Source organism: Triturus cristatus, chromosome 6 (assembly GCF_964204655.1).
Source record: "Triturus cristatus chromosome 6, aTriCri1.1, whole genome shotgun sequence".
Classification (NCBI taxonomy): domain Eukaryota; kingdom Metazoa; phylum Chordata; class Amphibia; order Caudata; family Salamandridae; genus Triturus; species Triturus cristatus.
The window spans coordinates 34,444,035-34,470,163 of record NC_140589.1 but is presented as its reverse complement, the minus strand read 5'-3'; the positions used below and the strand labels follow the sequence as shown (position 1 = coordinate 34,470,163).

Below are 26,129 nucleotides of genomic sequence, written 5' to 3'. Positions count from 1 at the left end.
ATTATTTTGAGAGACATTTTTGTTTGGACTTTTATTTTGACGTTTTACTGGTATAGCTGAACAAAAGTTGCTTAACTTCGGTAACAATGTGTCTGGAAGAGATATATTCCGGATCCAGACTGACGTCTGGGGGAAATTCTAAGGTAAGGAATCTACAACTGTCTATCAGATCACAAGAGCTACACGTCACATTAACAGATTACTTCAAACTATAGGATTAGTTTTAGCAATTGTATGGCCCAAAATTGGTGACCACTGCCGGTTTACATGGCCCTGATGAAGCCTTGTGCTGGCGAAACGCGTTGGCTGCATCTTTCTGCCTACTGGTGAAGAATAAAGCACAAATAAAAGAGTACACACAAGCATAGGATTGGTTTGTGTTGTTTATGTTGACTTCTGTCATTACTCCTGATATTCTTTTTTGGTCACCTCTCGTTGATGTGTAAATATATCTAATGTTTGACTAAATGGTGACAAGTCATTGGAGGTGGGCAAGTGTGGTGTGAAAACACAGTGAGTACATTGGGTGGTGCAGCACCTGGTTGCCTGGCTACCAAAGCCTGTTCAAATGAGTGTACTGACCTTTTAAAGGGAGGGAACCGCTCCTTCTTCAGCCAATGCAACGTCCTCTCCCTCTCCACCTCGCCCGCTCCATAGTAATGGGAAAGTCCGATCCTCTGCTCTTGGCGCCCAGAAGCCGGCTCTAGCAGGAACCCGTCCAGCTCCTTCACTTTCCCCAAGAGGGGGTCATAGCACAGTCTGACTGGGAAGGCCTGAAACACCAAAAGCCATGTGTTAGAATCTGCAAGCACCAGACCATCTGCACACCTCAGATATTCAGGTTAGCTATTGGAAGACGTAAAGAGGCCACTAAGCGCTATTCCATCACACGTTAATATAATGAACATGCGGTGGGCGTTTAAAGTAACATGGAAGCCTGTAGGACCAATGGCATCGCTGCAGGCTGTTGAGGGCTGTGCCCAGACCCACTCAGTGAAAGCATCATCTGGTGCCGTGATGCTGTGCCACATGTGACATGAGCCTCACGTGCACTGTGCACTCAGGGCCACATCCCCGAGGGGCAGGGGTGGCCCCCACCTCTGAGGTGCAGCCTCAGGGCCTCAGAGTTAGGTGTGGTAGAGCCTGTGTAGGGCGCCAGCAGCACTCCAAATGGAGGCACTGGCCATAACCTTTAAAATGTACATGTTGACCAACCATTCCATCCCACACTCACCAGGCAGAGGCGAACAAAGGCCCTGATTACCAGACATCCGATCTCACTGATAGCTCATTAACGAGGAACTACAGATAACACGTCAGACTCGAAAACAATACCTTCCGCCATTTCTGCCCCGAAGGAGAAGTGTGTTTATTTTCATCATGCACCTGGAGGCTCAGGTGAGGGATACTTGCACTAGAAGGGGGAGGAGGGGAGAAGATTAGGAATGCTTGCCACCTTGGTCGAGGAGGTAGATGAAGTGGGAGAGCAAAGCAAAACAAGCATTGGCAAAGCCGAAAGGTCTGGGTTTGGCAATTTGTATTTTGTTCTCTCAAGGTTTTTGCAAAAGTTCACTGTTGGAGCATTAGCCCGCCCTCGTTAGTTAAAAATAAAATATGCTGAAAAGCAAAAATACTTTTTGATCTTAAAAAAACACATATTAGCATAGTGGTCTCTGGCACTGAAGGGAACTACTTTGTGTGAGGAAGTGCTCCTTGTGAAAGGGGAGCGTGCCATAACTCACAGGGAAGTCAGCCAATGGGTGAAGTGGGCTGACCCTTTGCCTCATGATGCATGCTGCAGTGGGCGAAAGAAACATGTGAATGACACAACAACCAACCAATGGAGGAAGAGAACTGGCTGATAAACTCCTGTAACTAACGCTGTTATCCATGTTATGTGATGAGTATTTGTATAGCTCATGAGGGTATGCTGGCACTGTGCAAGTGGGTGAGGGTCCCTATAGGACCGGGTGGAGAGCCAGGCCTGCAGCAATGTAAGAAAAGGCTCAACCCCCGGTTCTGCTGCTGTGAACGCATGGGATGTGTGCTTGTAGGAGTCCTGTGGAGCGGAGATGCCTGGATGGTTGATGAAGTGTATACGGCTGGTCATGTAGGCTGGGCCTGTGTTGTGTGGTGCCTGGTATATGTGGATGAGGAGCTTGAACCGTGCATGTCTGTGTATCAGGAGCCGTTTTCTGGACAGTTTGCCGTCTTCTCGGGAGGCGTTTGAAGATTTCTGTATAAAGAAAGTCACAGTCCAGCCAGCTGGTGATGATGGCTTGGGTGATGTTTTTCTGGTGTTGTCTGATAGCCACTTGTAGATTTTTGTCAGCATCTTCAAAATGTGGACAGCAGTGCGACAGTTCAGCAGTGGAAATAGGACACAGTGACAGTGTCACCTGGGCAGTCATGTCCAGCTTATCGATGATGATGCTGATGTTGGGGCTGGGGGTGGGAGTTGGTCTGAGGTTGCAGGTGGAGTCCCGCAGCAAGGCCTCCTTTCTGGAGAGCGCCTATTCTGTCTTCTTGATGTACAGTTTGAGACAGGTGGCCTTCATCCAGGTGGCCACTTTGGTCACCCAGGTGGTGAAGTTGTTCCTTGTTTTGGGGGATTTATCCAAAGGGGACAGAGTTGTGTGTCATCTACGTAGGAGAGGATGTTGATGTTGTGGGCAAGGATTATGTTGGCCAGTGAGGCCATGCAGACGTAGCAGAGGGTGGGGATGAGTGACAGTTCTTGATGTACTCTGCAGGTGAATTCTCAGGCCTCTGATGAGCATGAAGATAGGTTGACTGTCTGAGTCCTTCTGGTCAGAAATTAGCAGCTCAGATCATTTTGCTCTTGGATAGAGGGGGTGAACATGGAAGTCAATATATTTTACCTCTTTAGTTCAGTCTTCTGCAGCTGTCAATTGCATTTTATGCAATATCATTTTGTGACCAATTTGGGATATTCAACAAATAAACAATGGATGCAGGAAATACTATGTTCAAAATATATTGACCAAATGGGGCATTAAATGAATATGGACAAACGCGCTTCTCTACGACGAAAACTAAGAAATAATTGTAATTTAGGTTTAGTGAGAAGCAGATGTTTTTCATGTGATGCACTATTAATGCAGAGAGAAACAAAGAGTTTTTGCTTATATTTTTTCATACTTGTAAAACATTCAGCAAGTTCTGAGCAGGAAGAAAATGTGGGCCGACAACCATTCTGTAGCAGCCTTTGAAAAGATGACCCTCTTCTGAGGACCACCCCGGCTCCTAAACACCAACTTAACTGTCCCGCTGCAGTATCTACTTCTGAGACCCTAGAAACCACTGGGATGTTGGGCAAAGTGGCTCCTGGAGGACTCTGGGAAAGGCCATCCTCCTTGGTGCCGTGACTTTCACTTACTTGTGTACATTTGCAAATGCGAGCACGCGCGTCACCTGCTCTCGCAAGAGTAAAGCAATGGATGTCATGCACATTAAAGTGAACGAGTGTTCTATTGCAGTCTGCATGGAGGTGCCCACACTCGCATAAAAACAAACTTTAAAACAAATGTTAATAAAGAGCAACTCTGTCTCGAAGTAGTGGCACTGAAGTGCACTACTTAATGCGGGGGAGATCACATAGGGGCCTATTAGGATGGCAAGCAGACCTGGGTTTGCCCGCCATCCTAGCGGGAATGGGACCGCTCGCCTGCCACGCGGCAGTCCCACATCCCTGATTATGATGCGACCGCCACCGTGGCGGTCGCATCTGGCATTTCAACATTGCGTGGAGTGCGGCTGGCTGCAGCACCCGCCGCAATGGTAAATTGCCATGTTGTGCATTTCCATGCACAACGTGGCAGGCAAGTGCACCCCCCCACACCTCCGGGGGCTCGCAACGGGCCCCCAAAGGAAATCTCCTCCAGCCTCTCCATGGCGGCATCGCCGTCATGGAAAGGCTTTGAAAACACGCACATCATAATATGGATGGCAGTGCCTGCTAGGCACCATCACCATATATGATCCCCAGCTACGCCCGGCCGGCAATCGTAACGATTGCCGACCGGCAGAAAAGCGGTAGAGGAACTTTCCGTCCGCTGCGATACCCACCGCCATCGTAATGTGGCGGTGGGTAATTCACGTTACGATGGCATGACGGTCTCCACCGCCGTGGCGGTGGTGGTGATTGTTACGTCATCGTAATCACCCCCATAGTGCGGAGGCGGAGACGCAATGCTGTCACTCATACTGAGGAGAGTCAGTGACGAAGTAGCTGGCCGACTGCCTCATGCTGTGTACTGAGGTGCGAGGAACTAAAATGTGAAGGACAATACAAGAGACCAATGGATGGAGAGAGGTGAATGAAGTCCCCTCTATGCACATGTTTTAATAGGATTCTTTGGGGTGCAAACAAAAGGTCTCGGCTAGTGCCAGACCTAAAAACGCAACGTTTCCATTTTTATGTTCACACAAATATCTCCTCATCTTTCTCAGTTATCCCTTTTTACCAAAACAATCAGCCAGTCTTTACTTTCAGAGCTAGTAAATGTGCACCTATGGTATGTTTTTCTCTTGATAAAACCCCTCTCTGCTGACTGTTGCAAGGCACGGGTTGCATTAACCTTGCGACACCTTAGCTAGCCATTTCCAAACCAAAATAGGGAACATCTATCGTAACTTTCCTCCCACGGCTGATTATTTAACTTACCCATGCTCAACTGACTCACCATGAATACTGCTTTGGTAGTACTTGAAAGTTTCAGGCCAATTTCTCAATCTCAGGTGCTTAATGTGCTAGCTAGAGCAAAACCTGCCCTCCCGCACCACTCTGATCTGTGCCCTCCACCTATCATTGCAACTCTATCTCCTCTTCTTGTACCTGCTATCACTTCACTGGGTAACCAGCCTCTGGCCCACGCCACCATCACACCTGAAAAAAACAGGTCATGCACCAGTCTGCCTGATTTAAAAAAAACTTCTTAAGACCTGGCTGTTTTAATGCTGCCTTGGTTCATCTAGCTGCCGGTGACAGCACTGAAATGTCCCTTCGGGGTCGAGAGCTATACCAAGAACCAAATAACATAACATAACATTAACCACAGGATCGGCATCCTATCTCCCAGTTCAAGAAACAGCTGTTATTGCTAGTATATTAAAAGGTGGCCTTACAGAGCTGGGCTCCATTTCCTGATTGTGGACAATCATTCCTACTTTAAGATAATCGTGCAACATGGTAACCTCCCAACATTTGGTAAGTTCTTCACATTTGCCTCAAGTAAGATAAATGTGCCAATTCATTATCCAGTAATAACCGAAAATGAGAAAACTGTAGACCTTGCAAGTTAATCATGTGCCCAGAAGAGGCTCCAGTAATTGGACCTGGGGATGGAGTCCGAGGATAAGAAAACAGCGTGTCTTTCACATGGTCGTGTCACGTCCCACTGGTAATGGTGGACCTCCCCTTCTCTGCGAAGGGGTGAACCCTGGCGATGTCGAGATTTACCGAAACCCCATTGCCTGGTGAATCAATGGCTTTAGCTACACAAGGCTTATAATTACATGCAATGTTTTTATCCACTGAACCGTGCCACACATGCCGGTGCAGGTATTTCACTCAATAAATCAAGCTGCGTGTGAACCTTTCATCCACACTCAATGGTGTTCACCACTGAAACATGCTTTACCAGATCCCCACACCTTATACAATGGCTTCCAGCAAAACATGCAACATATGAGCCTGAAATCCCAAGACAATGGTTTCACCCCACCGAACCACTCCGCACAGCACCCTCACATGCCCCTTTAATGGTTTCCATCAATGAGAAGGATGGACTGGGTGAATACGATGACAGTGATACCATGATATGTGAAGGCCCGACAATGGCAATATCAGTAAATCCAATGTGAATGCATGCCATAGCTTGTGCCCACAGATTCCCGGTCAATGCAATGTCAATGTATACCGTAACTAGTGCCTGCACAGCCGTGCCGACATCAACAATAGTGATACCATTGTATGTAATAATCCATGCTCGTACGATAATATTATTGTAGGCAATAAAACAAATGACAATGTACGTTTGGACCGAAGCAATGTACAAGATGACCACTGTATGTGTAATGTTGATAATGTCGATAACAATGACACCAGTGGCTGCCATATTATCTTTCATTGCAGTCAGATTCAACCAAGGTGACATCTCCATCAACCCAAAGCCAGAGATATGTGGTCAGGCAGGTCCTGCAACTGATGCCCATCCCTATCGAGTAGCAGGTCACAGGTGGGGTCCCCCATAAACCAAAGACAAACACGCACCCTGGGAAAACCCTGATCGATTCTACAGATAAATAGTTGTACCACAAACAAGTCTGAGATAATTGGCTTCAATAAAACCCGTTTGGCCAAAGGCTTGCTTTCGCCAGAAATACTACAAAGCCACATAAAATTTATAGGGCCTGATTCACAGAACTAACTTAAGACAAATCCTAAACTTGCTACCATTTTCGTATTCACAGAAGGCACTTACTCATTTTGGTATTCACAGAAGACACTTACTCACTTCGGTATTCACAGAAGTTAGGAGTCCTAACTTTACGACTCATAAATGCCTTCTGTGAATGCCGAAAGTCTTAAAATTAGAATTTTTCTCAATTTAGTAGTCGTAAAGTTAGGATTCCTAACTTTACTACTACTAAACTGAGAAAAATACTAATTTTAAGGCTTTCGGCATTCACAGAAGGCATTTAGGAGTCCTAAAGTTAGGAGTCCTAACTTTCCGACTCCTAAATTGAGAAAAATCCTAATTTTAAGACTTTCGGTATTCACAGAAGGCAAGTAGGAGTCCTAAATGGTAGTAAGTTTAGGATTTTGTCTTAAGTTAGTTCTGTGAATCGGGCCCATAGATAGGTACACTCAACCAATGAGGACACGACAGGCACACCACATGTAGTGATCATGAGCTCCTCATGCCGGACATCTGGACACATAGGGCCCGATTCACAGAACTAACTTAAGACAAAATCCTAAACTTACTACTTTTGGTATTCACAGAAGTTAGGATTTTGTCTTAAGTTTGTCTTAAGTCTGTCTTAAGTCTGTCTTAAGTCTGTCTTAAGTTTGTCTTAAGTTTGTCTTAAGTCTGTCTTAAGACTGTCTTAAGACTGTCTTAAGTCTGTCTTAAGTCTGTCTTAAGTTTGTCTTAAGACAAACTTAAGACAAAATCCTAACTTCTGTGAATACCAAAAGTAGTAAGTTTAGGATTTTGCCTTGAGTTAGTTCTGTGAATCGGCCCCATACACACTGGCTAGCTTTCCATGAGGGCGAAAGCCATCTGTGCCCCAGATGCCCTCGCTTGTTGATTTACAACTGAAATGTTTTTTTGAATGTAGAAAATGGTTTAATTGCACCTCATCAACTGTATGTAACAGCAGCCAAAACTTTGAACACCAAGAGATTTTAAGCCAACACACTCTTTCCAGGCTCTCAGAGCTGCAGCGTTTAATTAAACCAACATGTTACTGTTTTGCCAAATGCTTATTGTCTTTTCATTTATATAAGGTAAATTCATATTCGAGCAACACACCTGAGCTTACAACTAAGACTGCCCTGTCACCTATCTTCTCTCTCCTTTCTTCTAATTTCTGCAGGCCTCTCTATGCATGGTGACCTTCTCTCTCCCAGGTTTCTGTTACTCCTCCCCAGATGGACATCACTTTGGATCCTCTCTGGATTCTTTACTTTCCATACTGTGCACCCTGTCCTCAAGTGTGTTCTTGTGTTTTCACCTAGTCTAAGGAATATTAGCCGAGGAAACCAAATCTCAAATTCTTCAGGCATCTCCTCTGAAGTGACAGGGTCAAAGCAGGTCCAAAAATACTGAAGATATCGTGAAGAGTTGCGAATGTTCTAGGATTATTAATGTACTACCGTGTGTGGACACTAAGCTGAGCCACCCACATTGAACGATTACCCACTGCACTCAATAAAGAGACACCCTAGGAGTAGAGCCAAGATCAAGCGGACATATTCAAGTGGTGTTAGTTTCTCGATCCAGTGAACAGGTGATGGGCATTCTGAGAACTGTGTCAGTGAACCAAGCAAGTTCATCTGTAACTCACCCCAGCCAAAAGGTCCCAAAGTCTTTTCAAACAACCCCCTAAAAGTACAAGTCCTCAAAGGAATGTGTCCTGGAGCACCCCCTCTCTCTACAGCCCCCATCTGATCTTGACCCCAAGACTTGATGAATGTAGTCTCTCTCATAGGGGGAACAACCTTTACAACGCAACTATTACAACGCACTACACTTACAACGCAATTTTTACAACGCAACATCCACTACAACGCATTCCAACACATCGCATGACACTACAACGCATTTTTAAAAACTACCTTTACAACGCATTCCATTACATCGCATACTACCTTTACAACGCATACCATTACAATGCATAATATTACATTAAAACCCCTACACTATCCAACACTTACCCTACTGTTGCACCCCCTGGAGTTAGAATAGTAATTTTTACCCCCATACTATCCAACACTTACCCTACTGTTGCACCCCCTGGAGTTAGAATAGTAATTTTTACCCCATACTATCCAACACTTACCCTACTGTTGCACCCCCTGGAGTTAGAATAGTAATTTTTACCCCCATACTATCCAACACTTACCCTACTGTTGCACCCCCTGGAGTTAGAATAGTAATTTTTACCCCCATTCTATCCAACACTTACCCTACTGTTGCACCCCCTGGAGTTAGAATAGTAATTTTTACCCCCATACTATCCAACACTTACCCTACTGTTGCACCCCCTGGAGTTAGAATAGTAATTTTTACCCCCATACTATCCAACATTTACCCTACTGTTGCACCCCCTGGAGTTAGAATAGTAATTTTTACCCCTATACTATCCAACATTTACCCTACTGTTGCACCCCCTGGAGTAAGAATAGTAATTTTTACCCCTATACTATCCAACAGTTACCCTACTGTTGCACCCCCTGGAGTTAGAATAGTATTTTTTACCCCTATACTATCCAACACTTACCCTACTGTTGCACCCCCTGGAGTAATAATAGTAATTTTTACCCCTATACTATCCAATACTTACCTTAAATTCAATGTAATATTATGCGTTGTAATGGTATGCGTTGTAAAGGTAGGATGCGATGTAATGGAATGTGTTGTAAAGGTAGTTTTTAAAAATGCGTTGTAGTGTCATGCGATGTAATGGAATGCGTTGTAGTGGATGTTGCGTTGTAAAAAATGCGTTGTAAGTGCATGCGTTGTAAAAGTATGCGTTGTAACGACATACATCCCTCTCATAGTCACCCTATCCCCTGGGATGACCTGGTCCGTGGATAAATGCATAGAGGATCTATCACTGGATTCTCCACACCATTATTGGTTAGTATCACCTGTTCCAAGACCTTTGGGCAGATACCACGTCATGCAGTGGCTAGTAGTAGACTAACAAACTTTGTAATTTGTAAGCCCTGGTTGTCACGGGCTCGGCTATATTAGCACAACTGCGACGACATCTGTGACCATATCAGGTCAATAATTAGATCCTTCCACCCAACGTGGTGAGTGATACTGTGAACCCATCACCCTTGTTCGCAGGGCCGTACCTGTCAATAGTCCAGCAGCAGCAGTGGCACCAGGTACCAGAGGTGTGTGGATTGTATTGTGTTCATATAGTGCTTTCTACTGTACATGAGGCCTTCAAGTGCTTCGTGGTGAGTAGCACGCTACTCAGAGCCCCTGAGATTAATGGTTAATTTGAACAAATACAACAACAGAGATTAAGGGAGATGGGCAAGTGCCTTAGTGTAGGTTATACTCCAGAAAGAGGAGGCAGGCAAACGATGGGAGGTAAGGAACACAGGTGTCAACTGCTGTGGGGCTTTGGGGCTCCGGCCTCAGCAATATTTCAGCAATGAGACTCCCCTCAGCAGCATGTCAAAGTGCATTAAAGCCTGCTTTCTGCTTGGGAAGGAGACCACAGCAAGAAGATTTCATTCTCTGGTGAAAAATTCTACTGCTGCTGGTCTACAACATCCCCATAGGCTGCGGAGAGTTTCCAGGCAGTGCTGTACTATAGGAAGCAGACCCCTTTGGGTGGACAGTCAGGTTTTTATCAAGCTCCACTAATTAAATAAATGCTCTATTGAGAGGCCCAACGCAATCCCAGAATGCAGCAATGAGGAAGTCATTGGGACGCTCACATGAACCCAATTGTTATGCAAATCAATGGATATAAAGCGCGGCACGCTGTGATTGTCATTAATTTGTCCGTAAGCAAGGACTGAAAAGTTTGAAACGCATTGTGCCTCATCACAAAAATAGTACCTTGATTGTTTGAAGATTGACCAGGCAATAGGAGGGGTAGTTGGCCCCCAAGGATGTCCTTGGGGGCCAACTACCTCTCTTGTTACCTCCAGTAAGTCCCACGCAGTGGGATTGGTAAGACATCTTCTGAGGCCATGGCCCCCTTTCTCCACCACTCTGCAAATGCACCTCCTGGCAGACTACGGGATGGGGGATGAAGTCCAATTTGCTTCTGGGGGACTTTGGGGGCCAAGAAGCCCTCCTGGTACCTCCTGTAAGTTCTACAGCAGCGGAATTCCTGAGCGCTGGTTGGAGGTGCAGCACCCTTTCTCCACCACTCTGCAAATGCGACTAATAGTTAAAGAAGTGTTTGCAATATAATAGGTTTCGCATTTGTGAGAATTAGTGCTATTGGCATTGTAAATGTAAACTTTTTTACTCATGTTTTTTGGAGTGGAGTGAATGTACGTTGTGTGTAGTGGAATTATGTGGTATGTTGTGCAGTGTGATTATGTGGATAGAAAGTATGTGGTATTTAGTGAATAGGAATTATGTAGAGTGGGATTATGTGTTATGGAGAGTAATTATGTGGTATGGTAGTCTGTGTTGTGGAGTGGTAACCTCAGGTTTAGTCTTCCTCGTTTCCATTGAAGCTCAAATATGAACTCAGTGAGACAAAAAAAGAAGGAATCACTGAGGAGCACTTGTGGACCTAGTCAGAGGTATGAGCAGGGCCACTGGAATTATGTGACTGTTTGGCTGCACCGACTTTCACACAATTATACATTTTCTGCATTAGCCACATAATTCATCATCTGCTCCCAAATATCCAGATTGTTACAAAAAAAGCCTTGTTTCTAGCTCAAACGGCTCAAACTTTACCAAAAATGCAGCGACAAGTGTTACAGCGTGGTGGAAGGCCCTTTGCAAACCTAGAATGGTCACCAGTTACTTATTGCTAAATGTGGGTGTTAAATTGGTACTAATGGTGTGCAAGCCACTCTTGCTTCTCTCTGCGCCTGCCTTACCTCTTTCTGCATTTCTGTTGCTTCTTTCTACACGTTTCTTTCTTTCTCTGCACTTCTCTTGCCTCTTTCTGAAAATCTCTTGCACTTTCTGCACCTCTCTTCTCTCTTTCTGCACGTGTGTTGCCTCTTTCTGCACCTCATTTTCTTCTTTCTGAACCCCTCTTACGTCTTTCTGCACCCTTTTTGCCTCTTTCTGTACCTCTGTTCCTTCTTTCTGCACTTCTTTTGTTTCTTTCTGCTTCTGTCTTGCTTCTTTCTGCATCCCTCTTGCCTCTCTCTCCACCCCTCTTCCCTCTTTCTGCACTTCTGTTGCTTCTTTCTGCACTTATCTTGCTTCTTTCTGGACCTCACTTGCCTCTTTCTGCACCTCTATTGCCTCTTTCTGCAGTTCTCTTGCCCCCTTCTGCACTTCACTTGCCTCTTTCTGTAACTCTCTTGCCTCTTTGTGCAAGACTCTTGCCTCTTTCTGCACCTCACTTGCTTCTTTTTGCACCCCTCTTCCCTCTTTGTGCAACTCTCTTGCTTCTTTCTACACCTCTCTTCGCTCTTTCTGCACCACTCTTGCCCCTTTCTGTACCTCTGTTCCTTCTTTCTTCACCTGTCTTGACTCTTTCTGCACTCTTCGTGCCTCTTTCAGCACCTATGTTGCTTCTTTCTGCTGTTCTCTTCCTCTTTCTGCACCCCTCCTGCCTCTTTCTGTACCCCTCTTGCCTCTGTCTGCACCTCTCCTACCCCTTTCTGCATCCCTCTTGCATCTTTTCCCACCTCTGTTGGTTCTTTCTGCTTACGCTGCTTTACCATCCCCGCGTTGGCCCGTCACGCGCTGTGGGGATCTCTACAACTGAAATCCGGGATCTTGTCAACAACATTGACGGCTGCAAATATACCTTTCATCTACCCCTTTTGAAAGTGATTATTAGGTCATGGCCTCACCTACATCTGCATTAAGACGGTACTGAATCAACAGATCGCTCATGAACACCGTGATTCAGAGTTCCCTGCAACACTATCAGCCTACTACCGCTATAGTGTGCCATCAACTACATCTCAAACGCTGCATTACCTATTTACTGCAAGCCCCTTCCCCCACTCACACTTGGGTACCCGGCTGGATCCCATTGTGAGTACCATTTGTTCTTTCACTCACGTGTGGCACACACTCCTCACACGGCTGAGCATTCCAACCATCAGATGTCCCTACATCCCTAGGGCCTGATGAGAACCCACACCACGTAGAGGGTCGAAACGTCACCAACAAAGAGAAAGCGAACCATTACTCAGCACATATCATTGTATAGAGTTGCTGTTCACCCTATATATGTGTGATAATGGTCGACTTGTCTAGAACTTTGAAAACCTTGTAAAAATTGTCACAACTTTCACTATTGTCTTAGGTTCCTGTTTTCACTTGGGACACCTCGCATAAATGTTCTTTATTTTTCTCATTGTATATATCCTTTTCTCTTTTTTGAAAAATATAAATATAACTGTGATATACTGAACCATTGGTGTATGTGGTTTCTTCCCCCTCTGACATTACTCAAGCCCTCTACATTGCGATTGCGCATCCTATTATCAAAACAGATAGTATTATTCCACAGGAACCACTTTTAGAAAGTTGGCATTTTCTTATTCCAACCTTTTGATGCCTGCAGCCTGTGTCCTGGGTCATATGACTAAGTGTATCTGGCAGTTGGTTCTTTATATATTGCTCCCAGACAGTGAGACAAAGAAGCATAGATGTGGGCAGGATTGGCCACCTTTGACTTGATGAGGGACAGGAGCTGCAACCTACCACACTTACACATCACAAAGAGTCTGCCTGAGCACACTCACAAAGGGTTTAATTCTTGTCTATTGTGACCTCAGACAATCTGGAGCCAGGACAGGGAGGCAGGAAATACCAAGCACCCCTGGGGGTGGATACCTCAAGAACCTTCTCCTACTTCAAAGTGGGCAGCAGTAAAGGGACCCTCAGACTCAACTCTTCAGTACTCCTCTGGACCTGGAGAGGACTATGATATGAACGCCGGGTGATGCAAAGCCCCGTCGCACAGCTGCCAGCTCCATCGGAACCGACGCAAAGCCCCACCAAGCTACGCAGCACATCTCACTGGAACTGACACAAAGTGACAGAAAGCCCTGCAGAGTATCGCCGTACAACTTCATCAGAAGCGATTCTGGATTTTGTGAAGCCTTGAAAAAACAACACCTCACGGACGGCGCACCAGGATTTGAGGAACTTTTGTTTACCGCGCCTAACTTGGTCTCTGTAGCCGGCCCATGTTTCATCAGGGTTTGCCTGAACTGTGACTTTATCCCGGTATGGCAGGACCAGATCATCACTTTTGGTGCTTTGTGTTTTTAGGCACTATTTTCACTTAAATCTTTAAAATTGCACATCTCAGGTTCTCCTGATTGGATTTTTGTCCGTTTGGTCTCAAATAATTTATTATAGTTTACTCTGTTGTTCTAAATTGGTGTGGGACTTTTCTTGTGTTGTGTTTTCACGTTATTACTGTTTGAAGTGCTGCATAAATACTTTACACATTGCCTCTAAGTTAAGCCTGACTGCTCTGTGCCAAACTATCAGAGGGGTAATAAGAGTTTAATTAGGAGTTTGCATGCGTTTCCCCTTGACAGAGATTGTAGTTGCTGCTTGAGTAGGGTTTCAACCCCCCAACCAGTTACCCAATTTTCTAGAAATAGAATTAACATGTTCTGTAGAACGTGTGAAAAAAAAGATAAAGAGTGACTAATAATCGGTTCTTTTACATTAGTGGTCACTAGCGTGCAGGAGAGCAATGAGAAAGCACTCTTGGGAGACAAAACATCTAGCCCTCCTCCCAAGTTATCTCTATATAATCTTTTTGAATATATCACCATTTCAAAAATATGCGTTTCAACGCCTTCCCCTCAGTTTTGCAAGGCCATCACCAGGAACGCGAGCGTTAGGCAGTGACTCTCTACCACCACTGGGCATTCTTACTTTGTCAAGGGCCTAGAACTTAACTGGAGTCTAGCGAAGCCATGCGCTAGCAAGTGTGAAATTTGTTCTTATCCTGAACTTTAAGGTCTTCCCCCTCGTACATATGATCCAACCTGTTTGGAGGTTGTTTACCAAACGAGAATTAGAGTCCAGATTACGGAAGATGCAGTGCGAGGCCTGTCTACAGTGGGTTTTGAGCCCTTGCCCTTAAAGGTAGGCCAAGATGCACTGGATTGGTATTGCAGGTTAATTAAGAAACTGTTAGCTCAATTTAAGCTGGTAAAAGGAATTCAACACTATGTAACAAACCACAGGATAAGACGAATTCTTGGTTTCATGATGAATGTCGGGAAGGTAGTAGGGTGGTAAATAGGAGATGCGGCTATTGGACGCAAAACCCAATGATCATAATCAAAGAACAGATATGATTGCCTCAAAAGCAGCCTATAGGAACGTATGTGCTCATAAAAAGAGGGAGTACTGTAGGCTAAGCTGGGAGGCAATGTTCGCATCATTGGCTGACAAGAATAGTAAACAGTTCTGGCAGCTAGTGAACTCTGTAACCCTCTCTTCACCTCCTTCTCTGGAGGCTCAAATAAGTGAAGAAGATTGGGCTATGTTTTTCTCCGCTTTATACAGGGGTGGAAGTACGGAGAGTAGATTAGTGATGCAGGATAGTTCTGAAGGCGGCATCAAAATGGTAGTCAATGCTCAGAGGGCGGTAACTCTTTCAAATATAATCTGCAATATGAAAGCCTCTAGGGCAGGAGGCCCTGCTAGACACCCATCTTTGATATCCCAAAAAGATCCAAGGAAATGGGGATCCATCCTGAGTAGATTTTTTCTAAGTAACGCTGACGGGCTTCTTTCCAGAGTCTTCGAAGGGGGCGATTGTGACGCCCATTCATAAAAAGAACAAAATGGATCAATCAGCTAACTACCATCTGATCTCATTATTAGATATCCGTCCAAATTGTATGCCCAAACTCTGTTAAAGCACTTAGCGGCCTGGGCTTTTGATACTGGTCTGATTCAGATGGAGCAAGGAGGCTTTTGGCCGAAGCACTCTACTACGGATCACTGATCTTCATTCTGGGGCATCACAAGGAAGTCAATGGAGTCAGTAGGTGGCCTTTGTTGCTGCTTCGTTCAAATCCGAGCAGCTTTCGACAAAGTGGATAGAGATACGCCTTAATGCAAATTAAAGCAGTGGAAGATACCAGGGGCCCTGTCGGGCCGACTGATGAAGCACCATAGTGGTTACTGGGTTCAGATTAATCTTGATGGGCTGGGGAATCTGACTAGGAGAATTCCAGTGGAGAAGGGCTCGCGGCAGGGGTGCGTTTTAGTCTGCTTATCATAGACCTTCCCCAGATACCGCGTGCTGCACACAGTTTTTCCTCAAAAGTTGGAGGTGGGCACATTAGTTGCCTCATGTACGCAGATGGTCTGGTGGTGATGGATCTTACACCTATTGGGCTGCCATGGACATTAAATGCTCTAAATGTTTACTGCCTGAAAGACAAGCTAACAATACATGTTGATAAGAAAAAAACAATGTTTTTTGCTAGGAGGAAAGGACATTTGTGTGGTTCCTTGGTGATGTAGGATTAGAGCAGGTTGGAGAGTACAAATATCTAGGTCTAACCTTTTCGGATGATCTGAGGTGGGATAAACAAATGGCTGCTCGGAGGCTTGCTCTGTCTGCTGTAGTGAATGGGGTGAAACAGTTTGACCGTAAATTTGGCAGCCACACCTTGAAACTGCTAGGAAATGTTATTCAGGGTAAGCTAATACTGCAGGCCATATATGGAGCAGAGGTGTTGGCTTTGGACAGGCGAGTCACATGGGAAGGGATAGAAAGTAAATCCATAAAATCACTTCTTGATCTTCCTAAAAATGCTTTGATCCAAGCTGAAAGGAGAGAGTTGAGAACTGTAGCCTGGAGGGTGCTGGCTGATGCCAGAGCCTCGCGCTTCTATTTTTCTCTTAAAGATGGGCCCCCATGCGACAAATTGTCGGAGAAAATTTGACTGGAGATGGTGATAATTTCCTCTGGGAAACGGAATCCAGTGACAATAATGCAAAAGCGCTTGAATGTTCCAGAGAGGTTTATAGAAGGAGAGGAAGCGGTTTTGAGTAAGAAGATAAAGAATTCACTCAGGCAAAGAGCCATAGAAACAAGTTGGGTAGAGGATTTGAATTATCTTAAAATTAAGAGCTCATCCATTCCTTTCTTAGTTTCACGGGAGAGCACGGACATGTTCCACTACCTATATCATATCCCAGCCAGGCGCTTGCGGAAAGAAGTCTTGCTCTTGAGGGTGGGAACTGACCCTGGGTGTCGCATTAAGGGATTAAAAACCGTGGTTGTCCAGAACAATAGCCAGTGCGCCTGTAAGAGGGGTGAGAAATATTCAGTGAGACATTTTCTTGTGGATTGGGTGGACTTCACTGAAGTAAGGAAGGAGTCCTAACTTTACTACTCCTAAACTGAGAAAAATCCTAATTTTAAGACTTTTGGTATTCACAGAAGGCATTTAGGAGTCCTTCTGTGAATACCAAAATGAGTAAGTGTCTTCTGTGAATACCAAAATGAGTAAGTGCCTTCTGTGAATACCAAAATGGTAGTAAGTTTAAGTTTTTGTCTTAAGTTAGTTCTGTGAATCTGGCCCTAGGTCTGTATGGATGTAATTACACTCTGCACGGTGAGCTTAAGTAAAATGGTGGATCCCGAACAGGAAGGCCGTGCACAGCTGCTTCGCACATTGCACCTAGGAATCCCTGATTGGGGAAAACATACAACTTGGTATTGGCTAAACGCTCATTGCACTTTAAAATGCTATTGGGACAGAATGCATTGTTCTTATAGTGATTGTTTTGCTGTCAATTTTTAGTGAAAGATTTTAAATATATGTGAGGCTTGGATTATAGATTGAAATGGGTCAGGATTTGTCTATGTTTATATAGTTGAATTTGCATAATCTACAAGCAGTGTTGAAGGATCCAATCATGCACTGGTATTTTAGACTACTAACTTGTGTTCTTTTTCACACTTTTCCTTTAATGAATTAGACATGGGTGTAATATTTCATATAAGAATATGTTTCTTGGAAATAAAGTACTTTTTCCCTTTTTGGAGTGAGATTTACAACTAAGAACTGTGCAGTAGCAGCGGAGACATTTCCCAGTGGAATATGACAGTGTTTCAGGAGCTCTTCTCACCTGCCAGGTATCCAGCTTCTGTGCTTGCAACACTGCTTCTGCAGTTCATGAGATGCTGGTGTGCGTTCAGGTCCAGGCCAAAGGTGAACCATCTTGCATGCGTGCCCTCTTCTCAGATAGAATCCCCGCCCCTCAACCCATCACAATTTAACCTTCCACATAAGAAGCTGAGATGGACTTCCCTCCTCCCACTTTGTCACACTCCGTCTAGCAGTCTTTGCAAGGTTCAAGCACCCTCCTTCTCCTCCCCCCACGTTCTCTCGCTGGCTCTGCCTCCATCTCAGACCCAGTCATCCCTCCATTCCACATCAGCATTGCCCTCAGATGCCCACTTCTTGCGCCCCATCCAGCAACAAAGAGCATGCAAGACATGGCTGTCCCCCTGCTGCACCACCTCACCACCACAAACAAGCCAGAGATTTGTCATAACTGGGGCTCCAGGAAGGCACCAGGACTGGTAATCACGTCTCTTGTGCAGAGTAAGGGCCTACCCTGGAAATCACATGCTCATGGACCACAGAGTGGATTTAGTAAAAAGGTCATCTATCAGTCTGGCCCTCCTCTGCGTCACAGACCTGCTGGCACTCAGTGCCAAGGAGTCCCAGGGCTTAATTTGAACCGGGGGGTTCTGATGCTCTGCGCAGGCACATATTTGCGAACACAGGCGGGTATGACAGTCTGCCACCTTAAAAAGACAACTACCTGCTTCCCAAGCCATTCTTACAGCCTGGAATGGTCTCGGTTGTCACACTTGTGAGTGTGGTGGCTGCAGTTGTGTTTGTGCTGTCATTGGCAGCGCTGCCAGGGGCAATGGGTGGTGCACGCTGCAGTGACCTCTTGACGAGAGCCCTGGCACTTATGTTTGTTTACAAATGAAGCACTGAGCGAGGATGAGGGCTGATGCACACCTTGGGCTCTTCTCTACAGCACCAGAGGTGACACAATGAGCGCACAACTCATCGCCATGTCTTCAAGCCTCGCTTGTGCGAGAAGAACCAAGGGACGCAAGGCACTTTGAGGGGCGCATCAGTGGTGGCAATGCCTTCTGTGTGCAATCCAGTCCAATGCGAGAGAGTGAGCTACTGTGCCATGGCTGCCAAAGGTCCAATACTTACAAGGTGAAGCTACAAGCCCCGGAATACAGCTGACTCATGGCCGAAGGGCTCAAAATAGCTGAAAGTGTCACATGGGAGATGGTCACTTAGCAGCATAGGGGAGAGGGTCACTTAGCAGCATCGGGAGAGGATCACTTAGCAGCATCTGGGAGAAGGTCACTTAGTAGCCTCAGGGAGAGGGTCACTTTGCAGCATCGGGGAGGAGGTCACTTAACAGCATTGGTGAGGCTTTCTTTTGGTAAATACTGAAATGGCTGCTTTACGCTCGATGGCGATGCAAAATCGACTTGCCCTTGACATTCTTTTGGCAAAAGAGGGTGGAGTCTGTGGAATGCTGAAAGTTCAACATTGTTGCACTTACATTCCTGACGAAAGCAAAGATCTAAAGGTCTATATCAAAAATATTACTGATTTGCATGAAGAATTAGTACCACTGGAAGCTGAAAGTATCTGGACTAAAATGGCTAATAAGATGATTGCTATTAAGAATTATGTAGCTAAAATAGGTAGTACCATTTTTGGTAAGATATTATTTCCACTAACATGTGTAATTGTTGCATTATTGATTCTTAGACTAGGGTGCATGTGTTGTAGATATAGAAGAAATAAAAAGAAAATTTCAAAACAAGAAAATGTTAAAAAGAGACAAAAGAAACAAGAAAGAGATAAACAAGAAATAGAATTAGAAGAATTAAGAGAAAGTATATATATAGAAACAAAGAGAGAAGACGAGATGGAAACAAGGGTTTAAAGGCAAAACAAGAAGACATTTTGAATTTCTTCAAAAGGGGAAATTAAATTGATTTTGGGGTTTTTGATTTTGTGGTGATAAGATATCACCAAAGGGGGGATTGATGGAGCAGGGTTTTTTACTTTAAAACCGAATACCTGTTTCATTTTCGTGTGTTATAATTAAAAGTACTACTGATTAATTATTAACCATTAAGGATTTGTCGAATTGTGTCTAACCAACCTGATTAACAGAAGAATTACACGTGGGAATGCTATTGCATGGCTAAAATAATAAGTGAATTAAGTTGGTGAGCAGACTGACAGAAATTGATGTTGCTTATGTGGTGTTATTGTGATTTGCGCTTATAATTAATATGCATTAATGGCTTCTGATGTCGCAAATGGCTAGATAAATACATACACATAAGGGTATTAGCAGGGGAATAACACTGTATAATCATTTCCGTGCAGTAATTATGTTTTGTGTTCTCTTTCGCTTAAGTTGACCATTGTGGCCTGCTAAAAAAATGGCCGCCACCCGCAGCCTGCATTCGAGTTGATGGAAATTTTGCAAGAAGGCTTCGTGCTGCCTGTGACCTTGCCTTCTTGATGAACTGAAAAGCCATGACCATGACGACAAATCTAGGACGGCTGCCAAAAGCCCCTGAACATGAAGATTGGATACAAACGCAAACAATGACTTTATGAACTTGTCATGATCCCAGGAATAGGATACAAATTATCTGAAAGAGACATCCGTAGAAGTAATGAATTAGTTATGGACTCTTTATTTCTATTCATTATTTGAGACGATCAATAAGTGTGAAAATTTACCAATGTTACTCAGTGTAACAAGACGATTTTATTTCCGCCAGTCATCCATTTTGTACAATATGATTGCAACATTCTGGAATGTAATTTTCGTATAAATATTAGTAGACTAGAGAGGTCTAGTGCCACTTCTTCCCGAACTGATGATCAGAGGTCCCGATGCTGACAGAGAGAGGACGGTGACTCTAGATGACGGCTAGAACTCTAATTGCTGAGGATCGGTTCTGACTTAGGATCTGACTTTTAGCCAGAATAGGTAAATATGAGAGAAATAAACTTGCATTTAATTGGTTTTTCATAAAAATTTAGATAAACAAATATTCTGTTTGAATCGCTGTGTCGGGTGGTTATTTATGGTCATGTTTATTGAAATGTAAAGAATATTATGATAGTTTTCTTCCAGATTTATAAGCAACTAAGTTGATGCCATTGACCTCTAGGTTATGCAGATTGGTTAAACAGGAAAGTGTTTCCCCTTGTACATGGCACGGATAAAGTGGTTAGGAATGAATGTTGGTATAATGGGCCCCACCAGCGTGTGATGTGTGTATGTGCGTGTGACTGCGAGATCACTTCGTCCGTGGAAGTAGAGGGGATTCAGAAGCTCAGATCTGCACCAGTTTCATGGTAGCAGAATGATGGTTAACTATTGTCTTGATCTGGAGAATTTGCGTGTATATAAGCTTATTGATTATTGATTGATATTGATGTTTGTACTAACACTATATGTTGAAATCGTATTGAGTTTTGTGTAGTGTGAACGGCTTCTGGGACGTAGGAAGTCGGTGACAGTTCCGTAGTAGGGCAAAGGGAAGCGCTGCTCTCGGAAGAAGTGGCATTGTTAGCCCTGTATGTAGACAGGGGAAAACGTGTGACAATTGAAGTTGCGCGTCGCATTGTCTGGGTTCGATGAGGTGGCATCGCCGTGTGTTGCCATTAGAAACGTATTTTCTGTGTGAGAGAAGTATGTGTGATAGCGAAGGTTATCTGTGAGATTCTGGTCTTAGGTATCAGGGATCCTTATGGCATTCTGTTAACACTTATCACTGGAAAGGTAATAGGTATTCTCTGAGCTTGTTAGAAGGACAGAGCAGAGGTAAGCGCTGTTTTGTTGACGTGTGATGTGATATAATTCTGTAGTAGGACAGACTGTTCGCTGTTCTCGGGAAAGACAGAATTCTGTATGAATGTACTACATTTTCTGGTGTAAAAGTGTGTGAATGAGAAGGCATTCTGGTTAATTGTGAAACTCTTAGGAGCATTCCGGAGAAAACAGTTAATTGGTGCTTGCTAGAAGGGTAGAGTAGAGGGATGTGCTACTTTATCAACGGAAGTAACAATTCTGTAGTAGGGCAGAGGTGAGCGCTGTTCTCGGGAAAGGCAGAATTCTCGTGGGAAAGGTCTTTTGCTGTTCTCTGGCTAGCGAAGCAGACAATGGAGATGTTTGTATGTTGTAACTAACAGACTCGTAGAGATTGAAACAAAGTCTACCGAGTAGTCTTGTAAAGGAGGGGTAGACGAGAGAGACAGGAGACAGGAGCAGAAGCTGCTGCAGCGACTGCTGACGTCAGAAAGACCGCGCTGTGATTGGACAGTGGGTTAGAACAGTGGAAGCACTGTGGTTGGTGTGCTACTGTACGCCGCGCAAGGATTGGTAGACATACAGGGTGACGTAGAACGCTCCATGGTTGGTGCGTTGGTGTGAGTCACGCTGGGATTCGCGGATTGAGTTAGTGACGTAGACGCTCTAGGATTGGTGCGTTGGTGTGAGTCGCGCTGGGATTCGTGGACTGAGGTAGTGACGTAGACGCTCCAGGTTTGGTGCGTTAGTGTGAGTCGCACTGCAATTGGACAGAAGATCGTACAGTTGTAGATAGACAGAAGGGTTGTGGACAATAACAAAATGTATTACCACGCTGAGGAGAAGAAAAAGAAATCCTTGTTTAGTAAAGTTAAGAACTGGTTTGACAAGGATAAGGATATTGTGACTAGGGAAGGACAGTTACTTCCGCCAATAAGAACCCCAGCATCCTTCATGGCTGCGAGGTATGGGTATCATACCTGTATTTGGCTAGACAACTGGGTAAAGTATACCAGAGAGGATGGAGTGTTAGCGTTTCCAGAGCATGGCTCATTTAATCTGGCCATAATAAGGAACTTACGGGAGAGGATGATGGACCTAGAGCCTCGGCCTAGGCCTACGCAATTTGAGGCATTGACTGAATGGGAAGATGAAATCCACGAGCGAGAAAAGCAGAGGAGTGGAGGGAATTACAGGTACATGTTTGGGCGGAAGCATGAACGCGAAACCCATCATGACCGGATGAGAAGGTGGCGAGATGCCAGTATGACTGAGGGATTATATCCTATGAGAACAGCCGAAGAGACAGAAGGGAGAAAGTGTCCAGAAAAAGAACATAATGTAGAAACATGGAGGTATGGGGCAAATGAGTCTGATGACGATGTCCTAGATGACATGTTCTACAAAAGACCACCCCCGTATAGACGAGAACCAGAGGTAGGAACAGCAGTTACACCAATGAGAGACACCCTGCGGATTATAAAAACAGAGGTTATGACCCCTGAGTTAAAAAGCAGTAATCCCTTTGCCGATAGAGAGAGAGAGAGAGAAGGAGAGAGAAAGAGAAAGGGAGAATGAAATTGAGGATGAAAAGACCAGAGAGTTAGCAAGGACCACATTTGAGTTGACGGAGAAAATCAGGGAGCTGACGAAAAATCTTGAAGCAGTTACGGTGCCTGTAACCATAGGTCCGGTTATGCCTGTGTTCGACAAGCAGAGGGTTGGGGAAAATGGTTTGACAGTTCCTTATGTAGCCAATAGATCAATTGTTCCTCCAGAGCAGACAGAGATGAGAATGGGAGAAAATCAGTGGAGACATACCATATGTGGAGGATAGTTGAATGTGCAGACTAACTCAAGTTTGAACTCTGGATGTGTGGAAGGGAACAGAGGATCAATCCTAGAACCACAAAGAGTGGTAGAACCAGGGGGTACAGAAAAATCTATGGGAATAACTGCTGAGGATTTGAATGATTGGCTGAAAGCCTTACAGAAGAAGGAAAAAGAATCCCAGGGAATTGATGTAGCTAGAATACGTATGGAAATGGATGAGCTGATTGTAGGAACAATCCCTACAGAAACTCTGAAAAATTATCAGGAAGGGGAGATTTTATTTCTATGTAAGAGCATCACATGGAGAGCAAAGAACATACAGGACAGGTTGAAAGGAATAGCCAGTGAAATGGGGATTGACATGGACAAGGTAAAATCTTTACAAAAGCCTTACAGAGTGGATTTTACAGATAAGGATATTGAGAATCTGAACAATGCAGGCCGAACAGGGCAGATTAAGGAGATGATTGCATTGCTGAGAAAATGGGGAGATGTGGAGAGATGGAAAGACAGATGGTATAGAAAACGAGAGGATACCGCAGACAGAACTTATTCAACATTCCCCCTGAAAGAAAAGGAAAAAGCAATGACAGCTTATCCCATGAGGGAGATTCCAGGAGGAGGGTACGTACATGTCCCATGGACCAGACAGGATATTTTGTCATTTACAAATGACTTCCCTCGACTAAGGGAGAAGCACGTCGAGTGGTATAGACAGGTCGACAGATTTGTGAAGTTGTCAAAAGTGCTGTGGATTGACCTGAATAGTCTGTTTGACATAATTGTGCCAGCAGATCTATGGGCTGAATGTAAAATAGTCATAGACTGGCCCACTAAAGAATACCCGAGAGATCCAAAGACAGGAGCTCCAGACCCGGAGGTAATGAAAAAGTATGAACAGGTTATGGCGTTCCTGAAAAATAAGATACCCCCCAAGGAAACAGACTGGGTTAAAATAGATCGAACACATCAGGAAGTGAAAGAATCAGTCCATGCCTATTATGAAAGACTAATACTGGCTTTTAAACAGTTCAGTGGAGAGGAACATCTGGGTGACAAGGATCTGAGCCATTTTGTATATAGATTTGTTTATGGCTTGAGACCTGAAATCAGTGAAATGATAAGGCAGCATACAGTGGACTGGCAGAGCAAAAAGATTGATGAGATTCTGAGACATGCAAAATACTTCAGTGATGAAATTGAGGCGAAGCAAAGGAAACTGAAGGAAAAGGCAATGTGGGCACAGGTGAAAGTTGCAGAAAGACAGGAAGCTCAGTTGGTTGAACAAGCAAATAACCCAGGAAATAAACCCAGGTTTGGCCCAGGAAAAGGGAAAGGTAACATTGAGGAAGCCAAGAAAAGGTTTCCCTGCCACAACTGTGGAAAATTAGGGCACTGGAAATCCGAGTGTAAGAATCCACTGTCTACTAATGATGACAATCCATCATTGAATTCACAGGTGCAGAGTGAGGGTTGTGGTCAGCATCCGCAACAGCAGAAGGCTGTTAAGCAGCAGAATCAGGTGCCAAAACCACCCTTGCCACAGAGAAGAGGATCCCAGAAGTACAGTCAAGATTCGGGGTTCTACGATGAAGAGCAGGTAAACAAGCCAAAACGCGCAAGCTGAGGTTCTGTAGCGATCTGAGCCCGTGAAATCGGTATCGTAGTACTGACACGATTTTGGTACCAATGAACCGCAAATGATCCATTATATGCATAACAGTGTTTTCGCTACGCAACTAGCATGAATTCACTGAGAAATAGGGCATTCTGTTGTAAAGTCATGGCATCCATTTTAGTTACGGCATCCATTTTGTTTCTTGCCCTCACATAGTCAATGAACGGCCGATGACCCCAGCAGAGTCACCTTGTTAAGGACACGTAAGCCCGAGCCCCGAGAAAGGCTGACGCTACATGACTAGGCAGAATCAAGCTGCCTCCCCTGCCTGAGGCCAGTCCTGCTATACTGGTTCTCGTGTCCGTTGTCCCGACTGAAAGGCCGAAGACGGTAGCCATGCCCGTTTATGATCCATAAACACCTCTTATCCTACTCTTCAATCCTATGCACCTGGCTCTGCTCCTCTCCTTCTGGGCTTTTACAATGGGGAGGTTACGATTTTTATGATGGGGAGGTTCGGACAAAGAATGGAAAACTGTCAAGAGAATCTGATCGAATACCGAAATCCTACGACTAATTATTGTTTGATGTCTATTTACTGTTTGTTTGGGATACCGGGTTGGGCACGAGAAATATTCATGTAATGTAGCCTAAAGACATTTTGCGTGTATTTAAAGAACAACCCACTTAATGCAATTTGAACAGTCTCGTAGATTCTGCCTCTGTGTGGTTCCTATGACTTCTGTGTCCCTGCAGTAAATAAACCTTGGTCTTTGACGCCACCATCGAGAAGCCCATGTCTCTGTTTATTTGTGCACCGAGACAGGAGGAACTCAGGGGTCTTTGGGTGTTGTTTCCCTGACACCTCTGGACTCTTAAAAGTCCAGAACCTCAAATTGGCGCCCAACGTGGGGCGACGTCATCCGGTACCGGTCCAAAGCCTGAAAAGTTCGAGAAGTTTCGTGTGAAGATTCCGGAGGGAGGTACCCCGCTTCATCGATCCCTGCATGTCGTAAAAGTGGCCCGACGATCTCTTCCACGAGGGTTCCCGTTCCCAGACGGCTACAGAGGACCGCTGCCCTGACTGTCGCCCTGTCTTGGACCTGAGGTGCAGACCTTAGTACGGCGAGACGTAGACGGGTTCTCCTTGGTGACGTCTTCCACATTTCAGTTAAGTATTAAGTGGGTTACGTTCAGTTTGGTTGTTCCTTGTTGCTCTGGTTTATTCGTAGATTATCATTGGTTGCTCTTGTTTAGATAATCTTTGTTTTGGTATTAGTTCATTTTGGTAGGCCTAAGTTCTTTGCGCATTTTGGTTGGAATTTGTCTTTGTTTGTCATGACTACCAGTAGTAATTGTTT

At 44.7% G+C, this 26,129-nt stretch overlaps 1 protein-coding gene across 1 annotated transcript in view; it reads right to left on the bottom strand.

Annotated features, from left to right (window-relative positions):
* LOC146813699 (uncharacterized) overlaps positions 1–26,129 on the bottom strand; it is a 616,738-nt gene that overhangs the window by 313,546 nt on the left and 277,063 nt on the right. The window contains exon 3 of the mRNA XM_085610187.1: positions 583–773. Coding sequence (XP_085466313.1) covers positions 583–773 — 191 coding nt within the window. The remainder of the gene's footprint in view (positions 1–582; positions 774–26,129) is intronic.